The sequence below is a fragment of the Oreochromis aureus genome, linkage group 19 (genome assembly GCF_013358895.1).
Source record: "Oreochromis aureus strain Israel breed Guangdong linkage group 19, ZZ_aureus, whole genome shotgun sequence".
In the NCBI taxonomy this organism is placed as follows: domain Eukaryota; kingdom Metazoa; phylum Chordata; class Actinopteri; order Cichliformes; family Cichlidae; genus Oreochromis; species Oreochromis aureus.
In genome coordinates, this window is record NC_052960.1 from 14,145,685 (window position 1) to 14,159,382 (window position 13,698).

Below are 13,698 nucleotides of genomic sequence, written 5' to 3' on the forward strand. Positions count from 1 at the left end.
CTAAATGAAAAGGAAAATTGGACACTACAACCCAAATTAATGATTTAAAAAACACTTTTTACGTGTGCGTTTTGTTTTTTTTTGTCCGAGTACATGTTGTACTCTTTGGGAATTCTTTGCGTTTTTTTAGATGCAAAGTGATGCTTGGTCACTCTTGAAATACTCTCAAGTATGGGTATGTGTTGGTGCATGCGACCACAAACTGCAGAGATTTTGTGCTGTTTCACATCAGCAGAGAATCGGGTCGTGAAAGACTTAATGAAAGCCTTGAAATAACCTTCTCTCGATGCCTGCGGAGATGTTCGATCTGTAGAAATAGAATTGTAATTCTATGCTTAAGTACAATATACCCCTAATTTGTCAGTGCTCTGATTGGAGCTTTGATTGCTAAATATAAGTTTATGATAGGTCACTGGATTTTCTTTCTGCTGTAGCGCTGTGGAGACTTCTCAGTAGATTAAATGAGGTCTTTTGGGGTGAGTATTGTATTTCATGCTCCCCTTGGGATTTTATTGTGTGGGTTACAGTAAGTTCAGTCCTTGATATCACAGGCAGAGTGTTTCAGACTCCAAGAGATGATATTGGGGCTGTTGGGACAATTTTAACTCCTTGGCCTATCTGTTGTGGTGAAGGGAGTGTTTATATGTGGGGAAGATTGGTGCTAACTGTCTAATTATGTATGACCTTACGTTTCAGCGTTCCCAGGGTACAGTAACAGTAACTTGATGTAGCACATGCTCTGTAATCAGTTATGTCAAAGACCACATAAGGCACACTCTCACAGATAAATCTTCAATGTGGTGCAGAACGCACGTCCCCTCTTTTGTTGGAGCTTTAATTATGTTTCTTTCACACAGAAAAGGCCATTTTTGTGGGACTAAATTGATCACCTCCAGCTTGTTCAGCTTATTTGTGATAAAGTTTATTTATATGAATCAGGTTTTAACAATAAAGCAGTTTGCCCAAACTGCAGTTTCTCGCCAGCTTTTAGAGTACTCAGCAGATCCTTTTGCCTCTGTTCCCAGAGAGCCAAATGGGCCACACATGAAAGTTGATAGACCTGGATGTGAGACACGAGCTTCTAAATTCCACAAACCAGGTGGAAGGCCACAGCTCGACCCCATGAGCTGAGTACTTAACTCTCCACCTGAAGTTCTCTCATTAGAAAAGAGCAGTGTAAACACATGCAGCTGCCAAACAGCTTACACTTTCCAAAACCCAACTCTCATTCTTCATCCAAAATTGAGCCATTAGGCTCGCAAAGTACACACCATTAAGTTAATGCCAATTAAGTTGTTTCGGAATTTATCTATTTATGGCTGACTTCAGGTTAATGAAAGAAGTGTTTGAAAAGGGTTTCTGTTTATTTGAAAGTGGGGTGGGAAGGTGGATTGAAAGATATCTTTATGTTTTTATCTTGTCTTTGTTGATTTAGATTTATGTTATAGGGGCAAAGCAGTTTAAAGCAAACCATGAAACTGATTTGCTGAAGCGTTTTATTAAATGTTTTACTCGTTTAAATGTTGTTTTATTTATTTTATTTTTGTTTATTTATTTATTTATATATACAACCAAGGCTTCAAAGTATTATCAATAGTTTTGATGCATGTAATGACAGTTTGTACCATGAGAGCCAGACGATTCCCTCAGCAGCTGGTGGAGACCAAAACGAGAGCTTAAAGAAATTCTGGAGAATTATGCTCTATTGGACTGAGAACTTGTGACTGAGGAGGCCATTTAAACACACTGAGCTCATTGTTAAATTCAAGAACCCAGTCTGAGATGATTTGAGCTTTGTGATAGGCTCCAGGAGCCATCAGAAGATGCTGATAATGTTCCACTGTGTGCTTTCTGTCCAAGTATGTTTTTACTGCACTGGCAGTTTGTTTGGGAGCATTGTCATGTGGAAAGTAGAAGCTGTTGCCAATCAGACGTTTTCCATACAGTATTACATGGTGGATGAAAACCTGATGCTCCTTTCCTGCATTAATTTTACCATCGATTTTGTCGATGACAGAGTCATTAAACCATGACAGAGTCTCCACTGTGTTTTACAGATGGCTGTGACGCTCACCATTGCGGACCTCATCCATAGATATTGATGACAATTTGAAACAAAAATGTCAAATTTCAATTAGTCAGTCCATAAGACCTGTTTCGCCCTGATCTTCAGTCCAGTTCTTATTTAATTTGTAATACCTCGGCCTTTTCACCCTCTTTCCATTCATTAAAAATGGCTTCTTGACAGCCACTGTCCAGACCATTTCGGATGAAGCTTCAGCAGACAGTAGGTGGATCAATTGAAGCCAGATGTATCTCTCAGATCCCGTGTCAAGAAAAAGCCTATTTCTTAAGGAGATGAATTTCAGACACTGTTCATCTTCTTCTTTTGTCCTCCACTTGTCCAGTGTCCTGAGATTTTTTAAGGTCACACTGCATGCAATGCTGAGATAGGTTTTTGGCTGATAGCTCTTTTGGAATCACCTTGTTGCTGCAAAAACAGTTTTATGTCTATCAAACTATATTATCATTGGGATTTTTCAGACTCAACTAAAGAAATGGGAGCAAATGTGTTCTTAAGAAACAAAAGCAAAAGAAACAAATAAAAAAATAAAAACATTCATCTGAAAATGGTCAAGGGTCCAAGGTTTGGACTGAAAATGAGGCTTTGACAAACTTTGGTCGTTGGAAACAAAATAAGAGGAAATGAGGGGTGGCTCAAGACATAGTACTGTATATTTGCTCTGTATCACTTGATTGTATAAAGAACAAAATATTTGTTTACATTATATATGGTGGTTTACTTTAGTTAATGGTGGGAGTATAAAAGTGGGTGAGCTTAAATTGCTTATGGACTCAAAAGTATGCATGCAGAGCGCAGGTTTTTGATATATAAAACACATTAAGTTCTTCCTCATTTCCCCTAAAATAATAATCATAATGATGACAATAAACTCACTGTTCCCTCTCAACTTTTGTACCCCTGCAAAATATTGACGCAGTCCCTTTACCAGTTTCTTAGATTTTTATTTACTTCTTAGGTAAACTAATTATCTTGAGGCAAATAGCTCAGAGTTTAGCAGCAAACATGATTATTATGAAAGTTATTAACAAAATTGAGATATATCATAGCTCCCTTATAAAAATACTTAAATGCTGAGTGAGGTAAAGAGAAACAGCATGGGCCTTGTAGACTCTCTATATGACACAGTATGATGCATATAACCCATGCCTTGGAGCAGCAGGGCAGGGTGGGTGCTTGTGGTCACTGTCTCTGCACTCAGTGTCTCCAGTGGGCCCCCCCTGCACATTTAACCCAGTGGCTTTCTGCCAAACCCCAAGGTAGCAAGCAATGAAAATGAGAGTGTTGCCTTAGGAGTTAAAAAAAGTTATGCTTTGATCATCCTCTTTGGCTGTTTATTCCCATGCTTGTTCAGCTATATCTACAGAATTAGTATTGCTGGGTGAAATGGGATTTTAAGTGCAATCGTTTAGGTTTTCTGCTACCTTACCATTATTGGTACCAAAAAGGTTGCAAATTGAGATTCTCTTGTCTCTTGTCAACCACCAAGCCTGAAAAATGCGTCATAAGGGACATGATACAGTAATTTGTGGTTTTGGCTATAAATATGATGCATGATACATAGAGAAACACAGTATATTCATTTTCCCCAGAGGCTTTGTTAAGTGAGGTACCTGCTGCAATTTTCTTAACTTTAAATATATAATGTTCCACAGAGTCTTTTTTTTAGAGGTGTTGCCAAAATGAGGAGTACACAGAGATATCGTCATAACTTTTAAGGTAATTAACAACTAATTTTCTTAAATACTGAAGTAATTAAGAAAATAAATAGATAGACAATTCACTTCACTTCAACTTTATTTATATAGCATGAAATTACAACAACAGTTGTTTCCATCAATCAATCTATTCCGCTTATCCTTATCATGTGGGGATTAACCTGTCCCAGCTGCCATTTCAACCATATATATTTAGTTGTCTTATTTCTTGTATTATTTAATTTAGTTTAGTTACTGTTCTTACTGTGTTGGAGCAACTGTGACCACATAATTTCCTCAGGGGTTAACAAAGTATTCATATTTTGATTCACAGGGTGCGATTCAGGGTGCACCCTAGAGAGGAGGCCAATCTGACGAAGGGCTCAGTTGCTTCAAGGCGCTTTATAGTGTAAGGTAAATACCCTACAGTAATACAGAGAAATCCCCAACAATCAGATGAACCCCCTATGAGCAAGCACTTGGCAACAGTGGGAAGGAAAAATCCCTTAAAAGGAAGAGACCCCCAGCAGAGCCAGGCTCAGAGTGGGGCAGCCAGCTGCCACAACTGGTTCGGGGTGAGGGCAGGACAAGTAACTAATTTAGTATTAAGACAACAGCTTAAACTTTTATTGTCATTTATTTAAGTTCCCACCATGATCACTCAAAGAAATTATTACTCCTAGGAAGCAAATACAGAATTTATCAAATATATAGATCAGGATTTATCACGGCATACAGAGATAAATGCAGAAAACAATGCTCCTATGTTCCAATGCCATGCAATGCAGTTCAACATGATAAAAGGCTAAACTCTTTTCTAGTCATGTTAGCAGAGCTTAAAACTGATCATGTGTTTGGCTAGTTGAGTGTCTGGAGCATCAGTAGATAATCAAAACGCCCTCCAAAAAGTACTTTATTCTGAAACTCATAAAAGAAATGGCAAAAATTGCCTCAGGACGATTACACAGCATCAAAGTTTGGCTCCTACCAGAAAAGAACAAAGTGGGAGGCCCCGCTGCACAAATGAGACAGCGGGTAAGTAAATCAGTCTCTAGGTCGAGACAGAGATGCCTCACAGGTCCTTAACTGGCAGTTTCATTAAACGGTACCCATTATGGCACAATTGTGTTGGTGTACAGAGTGGTTGATATTGTTGTGTGAAAACTTTTGGCAGTTTCCCCTTCTTTTGAGGTACATTGAGACTATGATTAAACTCACACAGGATGGTGCACCAGACGCTCCACTAGCAGAATTTATTGCGTCTTTAATCAGCAGTTTTCGGCGCGACGACTTCTGAAAATGGGCCTGTGTATGTCTGCGGAAATTCATAAATGGTTTATGAAGAACGATCTCTTTAATTACTGTCAGTTTCAACATTTCTGATCAATATTTATGTCATATGCTACATTTTTTACGTGACCTCAAACATCGTGTGTGATGGCAGACATTTTTTTAAAGGTTTTTTTTTGTCACCTTAATATACGATTCTCATATAGCAAGGGGACAAAACACTGTCAAGTATATTTTTAATATGCTAAAAACAGTGTTGGAGAGAAAAAGTCCAAAACAATGTAAACAGCTACATGCAAAAATCCAGACATCAGACAGTTTTCCTCCTTAAGTTTAGTAAAGCAAAAGCAGAAAATGTTCCTGTTTTCCTCTCTCGTGCTGACTTTGTGGTGACATGGATATTTATAATGGGAGACCAACGTCTGGATACCTACCGCTCTTTCCTCCATAACTGCTGATGTTTGCATCCAATCCATTCCTCTTTTATGTAAAATGATCATCAGTGGCGTCCTGGATGATCCAGGCTTGCACCAAATATTACAATAATTTAACTCATTTTAATGCACAGAATGTTCTTTCTGCAGCCTTAGTTTATGTGGAAGAAGACGTATTCATACTTGTGCCTGTGTATTTTTACCTTGTGGTTACTTATGGCTATTGGTCAACACAATCAAAGTGAGAAAAACATTTTTTGAGGTACAGCATCACCACAAGTGCTCAAAACAGCATTAATGGTCCCTGAGGATATCCGTGAGAAGGAAAGAAGTGGACGTAATCACGGGCCCAGGTCCACCCAGTGGTTACTGGTCATCAGCACAACCCAAAGATCAGCCAATGACATGGAAGCAGCCCTCCCTGTCTGTTTATATAAGCTGAGAGGAACAAGTAAGAATCAAGGGGGGGGGGGGCACTCGTATCTTTCAGCTGTCCATCCAAGATTGCTTAATATAAAACTAAATGCGTAGATTGTTAAAATTATAAGGAGCCGATATGAAGGAGGAGATGTGGCAATTTTCCTGCATCCACATGAAAGCAAGAAGTTAAAAATACAGTTTTTTGGGTCTTGTGAGTCACGTCATTTTTATAAGAGCCTGAAGTTAAATATATCCACCCAGGGTGACAATTTTCAAGTTAAAGCTTAAGTTAAGTGTATTATTCGTGTAGCCCTTAATCCTAGCTACGCTCTCAAAACGCTTCTAAAGACCAACATTGTGGAACATCAAATGAACTTTAAGACCTGCAGTGAGAACAACGAACCCCCCAACTCCCCCTATTTATCTGCACTACAATTAGTCACTCAGCTCCAGCTGAAACCTTACGCAGTCCAACCACATGCCCGAGTTAACGTTACTGCTGCTTTAGGCGTCTCCTGAGCTCTTATCTCAAAATGCATCAGAATAAAGAAATTGCTATGGTTAGCCTTAATGACAAAATTACAGCACAAACAGACAAATACCTTATGACTCTAATGATATATGTTTAAGTGTTCAGATGATTTTCATGCTGTACATGTGGACGCGCTGGAGTTTGTGTGTTAGTTTTTGGAAGCTCTGTAATGATACAGGAATGATGCTGGGGAAAAAATATTCTATAGATGGTGCAGACATGTCATTTGCTTGCTCGTAAAATTAGTTTATTAAATTCCATCCATCCTCATCCGCTTTATCCGAAGTCGGGTCGCGGGGGCAGCAGCCTAAGCAGAGAAGCCCAGACCTCCCTCTCCCCAGCCACCTCCTCCAGCTCATCCGGGGGAACACCAAGGCGTTCCCAGGCCAGCCGAGAGATATAATCTCTCCAGCGCGTCCTGGGTCTGCCCTGGGCCTCCTCCCGGTGGGACATGCCCGAACACCTCACCCAGGAGGCGCCCAGGGGCATCCTTGTCAGATGCCCGAACCACCTCAACTGGCTCCTTTCGATGTGGAGGAGCAGCGGCTCTACTCTGAGCCCCTCCCGGATGGCCGAACCTCTCACCCTATCTCTAAGGGAGAGGCCAGCCACCCTTCGGAGGAAGCTCATTTCTGCCGCTTGTATCCGCGATCTCGTTCTTTTCGGTCACTACCCACAGCTCGTGGCCATAGGTGAGGGTCGGGACGTAGATCGACCGGTAAATTGAGAGCTTCGCTTTTACACTCAGCTCCCTCTTCACCACGACGGACCGGTGCAGCGTCCGCATCACTGCAGCCGCAGCACCAATCCGTCTGTCGATCTCCGGCTCCTTCTCCCATCACTCGCGAACAAGACCCCGAGATACTTGAACTCCTCCACTAGGGGCAGGAACTCATCCCCGACCCGGAGTGGGCACTCCACCCTTTTCCGGCTGAGAACCATGGCCTCAGATTTGGAGGTGCTGATCCTCATTCCTGCTGCTTCACACTCGGCTGCGAACCGTTCCAGTGCGAGCTGGAGGCCCCCACCGATGAAGCCATCAGAACCACATCATCCGCAAAAAGCAGAGATGAGATTCTGAGGCCACCGAAGTGGAAGCCCTCCGCCACTTGGCTGCGCCTAGAAATCCTGTCCATAAAAATTATGAACAGAATCGGTGATAAAGGGCAGCCCTGGCGGAGCCCATCACCCACCGGAAACAAGTCCGACTTATTGCCGGACTTGTTTCCGGAGTTTATTAAATTAAAGTGACTCAAAACTTTGACCACAGTGTTTACGTTCCAGTTTTAAACCTGCAATTGTGATTTCTATTTCAGGGTGTAATAAACGTATATTAATGCTTGTGCTGAATAAAAAAAGTCTCTCACGTGCAGCCTCTCGGTTGTTGACTGTCTATTTCCAGCTCTGTGTAGACAAATATACACAGTGGAAACCATGATGGCAGGGATGTGTATATATACAGCAGTGGAGGACCGCCATATTCCTTTTGGTCATCAGGGTGACCACAGGTGGTTTCCATGTAAAATACCACTGTCTGATCAGTGAATATACACCCCTGAGGGTTTTTCTCAATTGACTTTATTGCTCTTGCTGTCTACAATCTTTCTAAAAATGGTTGTCTGCAAAAAAGTGCAGCGCTTGTTCTTTTCCAGTTTGAATCCCTTTATTTAAACATTTTTTAAAAATCTTAGTAGCAAAGTTGTCCATGACTCTGATTCTGGTAGAGTCTGGCTCTATGATCAGATCAATCATCGGGTTGGAAGCAGAAATGTAAAAAATTAATGAGATTCTTAAAAGTGCAGTAAGAAAAAAAAAAAAGTCTGAGTCTGTTGTTATAATGCAGAGTAGCCCATGCAGCTTACGTGCACCACCTCACCTCGCAGGTTACGGGCAAAGTGTGGGTCTGTAAGGTCTCCCTGGCAAACTCTACATTTCTGCTCCTTGTCCACTCTGAACTTTGTTTTTGAGGCCTGCATCTGCAGACGAGAGAGTAAAAGTGCAACAGGGCTCATAAAGAAAAAGGAGAAATTCAGTGTTCACTGCAGTAAAAATGTGAACTGTATCATTAAACTCACCCAAGTGACCTTGTGCCTCAGGAGCTCCGCCCGGGCCAAAGCCTGTTGCAGTCTCACCATCTGCCTCTGGTGGAAGGTTTCCCTGAGGGATACGACTAAAAACTGAGAGACCAGTTGAACAGACCAGGACTCAGGAAGGAGCTGGAGTACCTTCTCCAGTGCAAAAACCTGAGGTTGGCTGTTAAGTAGATCCACAGCTGCACCTGTGAGATCCTTGGAGCTCAGGTAGATTTGGAGAAGAGTGAGCAGGAGGACCTGCCTGAATTGTGAGTCCTGGTCCTGGGCAGCCTTGCAGCAGTAGGCCTCTGCAGCCTGGAGGTCTTTCTCCTCGTGTACAAGCATCTGCAGTGCTTGGTAGTGTTCACCAGACCTACCAAGGAGAATGGCCTTCTCTGGGTGTAGGGTTGTTGACTTTAATCTATCTGCAATGAGTTAAAAATCATGACGTTTACTTTAATTTGCTGCTAATTCTACAATGATTTATTTTAATACGCACTAATTCACACACCATACACTGTGGAGATGTTATAGAATTTGGACTCCCATAGCAGCTGCTGCAGCTTCCCTCTGGTCACCCTCACTCTTTCATCTTCCTTTTGCAGCATCTGAGTAACATATGCCAGGGCCAGACGGTTGTGATGGCTCTCTTCCTGGGGGCAGATTACATCAATCATGTCTGCGCATTTAATTTAGGTTATTAGATTAAGGAGCTGTTGGTGTACCCACCTCGCTATTTAAATCATGGATTAAGTACTCAAGATAGAAAATCAACGCCAGTGGAAACGTCTCCAAGAATGTGAGGACATCTTGTGTTTCAAATTGACCATCTGGTGGGCGCTTGATGAAAATCTGCACACCTGTCTTTATCAAATAAAGTAAAATGGATTTAATCACTACAAATTGGTTTATAAGGCAATTTCTACAAAAAAGGTGGTGCCATTTAGAGCTGTTGACGTACACAGTCGCAGATACATTTATATTCCAATCATCTTATGGGATTTATCGGCATTTAAAACAAGAATTTAAACATAAAAAAAACTTCTGGCTCTGCTACTGACTTTATGTTTGACAAATTGCTGCCATATGAGCACACAGTGGCCCTTGGTTTTTCAATCATATCTACCACACCCTCATCAGCTTCAGTTTCATTAAAACAAGACGATGACAGCCAAAATTATCAGCTCAAGGCTTAAAAACAGGAATACTTAAATCATTAGTTGATGTCCATATATATATATATATATACAGTGTGGTTTATGCAGACCAGAGACAGATTAAAGGGAAAAAAAACACCTCAGTGTTTCTTAGTAAGGGACCATGAATCACTTTAGCAGCTTTAATGCACTTTACCATTTATTTATTCAGCATTTCTTAGACTCTGATGGAGGGATGGAATATGATTCTTTCTAAAGATCACCCCTCATTTGGTGTTTTGATTATAGTGGTTCAACACACTACCAAACCTTAAAGGTCACTGCAGGCGATTCACACAGTTTCATATGTGTTTAACCATTGAGTGACTCTACTGCAGATGAGGGTATCAGCGTCCTGGAAGAAGCCATTCCACCAATCAGACAAAGCAATTCAGATTTTCCTTTAATTTGTCACTTTTCTGTATCTGCAATACATAGTTATATTGTACAACTCTGCCCTCTGCAGTTTAGTAGTGAGCGTGAAAAATGAAAAAGGCACCTCTTGGTTTCTTTGTAAAGTCCAATCTGCAAATGCCCACACGGTGTCTTTGTCTCTGAGCTGACTGAGAGTCGCCACTATGTGTCCATATACGTCTGAGCAGGAAGAGTCTTTACACAAGCCATCTGTAATCTTCACCCAAGTCTGGAAAAATACAACCAGTTAAAATACACTGCTTTCATACATCAAGTTTGTGTGAACATATGTGATGTTTTTTTGGAGGGGGGGGGGGGGGTACCTTTACTGCATCAGTGTGCATCCCGTGGCTTTCATAGAGGGAACCTAAAGCAAAAAATCTGTAAAACAAAGAAGTCAAAATGATTCTCAAAAAGTAAATGATCTGAAACTTCTTTTAAAACCAAAAGCATGCTTGTGTCCTAAGCAAAATATTCTGATTTATAGGTGTGATTTCAGATCATTTGTATAACTAATAATGATTCATTTTCACCTGTGGTGTTGCTCCAGAACAGGGACACAGAGGTCCAGACTGCACTTATTGGGAAAAGCAACAAGCTGTTGGAGTTTTTCACCATCGTTCATTTCTACATACAGCCTCAGGAGGGTGCTGTCCACTTCCTTACTGCACTTCAGGCCTCGCTCTGTCCCCCTTACTGCTCTGAGAAAATCTCCCAGGAAGGCCAGGTAATGATGAAATTTGTTTCTGTCCTCCTTCTTGAGCACCTGGAGATCTCTGCCCTTGTTTATTTGATCAAGATGAGATTGAAAGTCCTCGCTGAGACACATATCTGGGTACAGGCGGATGATTTCTCTCGGGTCCAGCTCACCTTTACTGTTCAAGTGGGTAATAAGTATACATTTTTTCATATGGAAGAAGCAGAAAGTACACATCTTTAAAGCAGTGTTCTGACATTTCTTTATCATGTATTTTGGAGTGTTTTGTTAGGGGAGAGGGAGTTTTCTCTCACATGAATAGATCTTTGGCTTGGGAAAAACCCTCCTGGTAAAAATGAGCAAATCCAGCCAGGCAAGTGATGGCCTTCTGTAGCTCCTGCGAGGGGAAAATAGTCTTATTTTTAAACCAGGCACATATTGTATGAGCATATTTAACGCACCAATATGTGAACTGAAATAACTGAGGCAGAAGACACTGTGACTCTCTTGAGGCTAAAATGTTACACTTCAAGAAAAACAAGTAGCAGAAAAATGGGAAATGTCTATGATAAATGATTGTGTTAATTTGCCTCTTCATCTTTAACCTGTAAGCTGAGATGTGGCACAGATTACGCTAAAAGTCAAATGCCATCTGCTGTCCTCAGTTGCATTCATCGATATCGAATATACCTGCGTATACTCTCTGTAAGGTAACAAGTCTATGCTTTGACAGTCTGATAAATGGTAAATTCAAACCATATTATGCATTGCCAGTTGGGTTTGTAATGCATGAATCTGAAAGTCAATAGGATTCTACAAAGCAGCCGGAGCTACAGCAGCACAAAAGCAGGCAGCAAAAGTAAAAGATTTGGAGGCTACCTGATAACGCCAAAGCTATATTTTTAAATCAGTGTGATGTTTGCATCCTTCAATGTGCCTATAAATTCTGTTTCACCTTGTACGAGTCAAGTGGATGACGGCTTTGAGCCCCTTCCAGCAGCAATAAGGCCTCCTCAACCCTTTGGTGCCATACAAGTGCCTGGATCTGCTCTTCGAATGGCACCAGGCTCAGGCTGAAAATGTCTCTCTCTGTGAACACTAACACACCATCTGAGGGGACATTTGCTTTTGGTTTTTAGAAACTCGCAGAAGGTGCAAGAATGACTGACTGAATTAGAGCAAACTGAGACAAACATGACTACGTCTTTTAAAAACAATAGCAGGCTCTCTGTGATTAATCTGACCTGGATCAGAGGAGAAACTGATGTCGCCTGATTTACCTGAAATTGAAAGCAGACCCCTTGCTCCAGTGAGACTCACAGTCTGTTTGCGTTGCTGATCCAACATGCTGTAAACAGACAACAGTTCGGGCTGCAGGCTTAGGACGTAAGGGAAACATGCCCCGGCTGCCAGCACCTCCTGAGGCCACTGCAGGGGAGGGCGCTGGCATATCCCCGTCTTCATCACAAACATGCCTGAGGGATGAGAATGGAGAAATGATATCTTGGCAAAATAAATATCCTCTGGCTAGATGGATTAATGACTTATGAGTGATATGAAATGAGCTGTTTTAGAAGCTAAGAATAATGGCACATGAATGTAAAGCCTGTTGGATATTTTGGCAGCTCTTACCCAAAAATTCGGGCCCATTCAGGAGGAATTCTCCTTCTCCCAGTGAGGTAACGATAACATGCTGCCTGCTGTGATTATGAGGAAAGAGCTCCTCACAGCTCCCAGTCTGAATATCACAGAGGAGGTACCTGTCACTGGTGGCAAGACACAGAGTTGCACCATCCACCGCCAAGGCCACAGGGTCTTGGAGCAAAGAGACTTCCTTTACAACCTCCCACCTGTCCACTCCCACCACATGGATCCGGAGCACTTTCCTGCGGCTGGAAGACGTCACCATCTGCACACACGTCCCCTGCGATGCGAGCAATGAGTCGCACACCTCAAACAAAGACACATGCTGGATCTTCTTCAGAGCAGGAACAGGCTCTAAGGAAAACATGTTGAGGGCAGTAACGCTCCGGTCCCACAGGACCAGCAGATGGTTGAAAAGTGGGACTGCCCTCAGTTGATTTACAGAGTTGCTTGAGCCTAGTTTTCTTGCCCTACCTTCTCTGATTTTGGTCAGGCCAGGGCTCTTGTCTCCATTTGTGCTGCTTGTCAGAATGAGGTGTTGGACTGTTGCATCTTTAGTCCCTATGTAAACATTTTGGTCATAGCACTCAAGGCACTGGATGCAGGATTTGTCCTCTTTCGAGACTGCTCGTTTTTCATATATGTGAGCTTGTCTGAAGGCACTAAAAGCCATTGCAAAAAAAGTATTGATGTTGAATAATGGGATGCAGTTCAAGCAGAAGAAAAAGGAGTTCTTTCAAAAGTCACTGATATATGCTTAAATCAAAGCTAAACACAGTAAAATGTTCCTACCTCTCTGTTGTCCAACCTTCCTCTAATTCCGCTACAAGTTTATGAAGTGTAAAAAAGTTACAACTCCCCCCATGTGACTATATCCTGACAGGAAATCTATGTCAGCATTTTGTGTCGCTCATCCTGCCATGTGAGGACACTTACACAACTCATCCAACAGCCTCACCAAGAAAACCAACTTTTACAAGTTCGTGGTGAAGAAGATGGATATTTTTGAGGTGGCCACAGTTACGGCTTCTTGTGTTCTTGGTATGCGGGCAAGGGCTAAAGCGGTCACTTTGGTCAGTGGATAATGGACAAGCAGAAGCGATCTGCTGATCAAACCGTATGTGGTTTCTTTGAGTTTGTTTACAACGTCCGTGACATGGGTGTGATGAGGTCAAGAGGCAACAGAAACACAGCAAGGGGGATTGTTTTATAGCAATGA

At 41.9% G+C, this 13,698-nt stretch overlaps 2 protein-coding genes across 2 annotated transcripts; both read right to left on the reverse strand.

The window, feature by feature from the left end:
• Positions 1 to 8,100: 8,100 nt before the first annotated feature.
• On the reverse strand, positions 8,101 to 10,864 carry LOC120434838 (transforming growth factor-beta receptor-associated protein 1-like). Its single transcript, XM_039603281.1, has 7 exons — positions 10,672 to 10,864; positions 10,462 to 10,519; positions 10,224 to 10,367; positions 9,258 to 9,392; positions 9,040 to 9,181; positions 8,532 to 8,953; positions 8,101 to 8,432 (listed from the first exon to the last, which is right to left on the reverse strand). Exons 1-7 carry the CDS (start codon positions 10,761 to 10,763, stop codon positions 8,289 to 8,291), a joined length of 1,137 nt encoding a protein of 378 aa, XP_039459215.1. The 5' UTR covers positions 10,764 to 10,864; the 3' UTR covers positions 8,101 to 8,288.
• On the reverse strand, positions 10,766 to 13,393 carry LOC120434990 (transforming growth factor-beta receptor-associated protein 1-like). The gene is made up of 6 exons (XM_039603671.1): positions 12,468 to 13,393; positions 12,116 to 12,310; positions 11,791 to 11,945; positions 11,150 to 11,232; positions 10,817 to 11,013; positions 10,766 to 10,776 (listed from the first exon to the last, which is right to left on the reverse strand). Exons 1-6 carry the CDS (start codon positions 13,150 to 13,152, stop codon positions 10,766 to 10,768), a joined length of 1,326 nt encoding a protein of 441 aa, XP_039459605.1. The 5' UTR covers positions 13,153 to 13,393.
• Positions 13,394 to 13,698: the final 305 nt, after the last annotated feature.

Excerpts from the sequence above, each read along its gene's own strand:
- LOC120434838 (XM_039603281.1), bottom strand. The coding sequence starts at position 10,763 with ATGAACGATGGTGAAAAACTCCAACAGCTTGTTGCTTTTCCCAATAAG. Across the intron at positions 10,520-10,671 it reads GTTCTGGAGCAACACCACAG|ATTTTTTGCTTTAGGTTCCC; the intron begins GTGAAAATGAAT and ends TTTGTTTTACAG. Across the intron at positions 8,954-9,039 it reads TAACATCTCCACAGTGTATG|ATAGATTAAAGTCAACAACC; the intron begins GTGTGTGAATTA and ends AACTCATTGCAG.
- LOC120434990 (XM_039603671.1), bottom strand. The coding sequence starts at position 13,152 with ATGGCTTTTAGTGCCTTCAGACAAGCTCACATATATGAAAAACGAGCA. Across the intron at positions 12,311-12,467 it reads GAATGGGCCCGAATTTTTGG|GCATGTTTGTGATGAAGACG; the intron begins GTAAGAGCTGCC and ends CTCATCCCTCAG. Across the intron at positions 11,014-11,149 it reads CAAGCCAAAGATCTATTCAT|TAAAGGTGAGCTGGACCCGA; the intron begins GTGAGAGAAAAC and ends CCACTTGAACAG.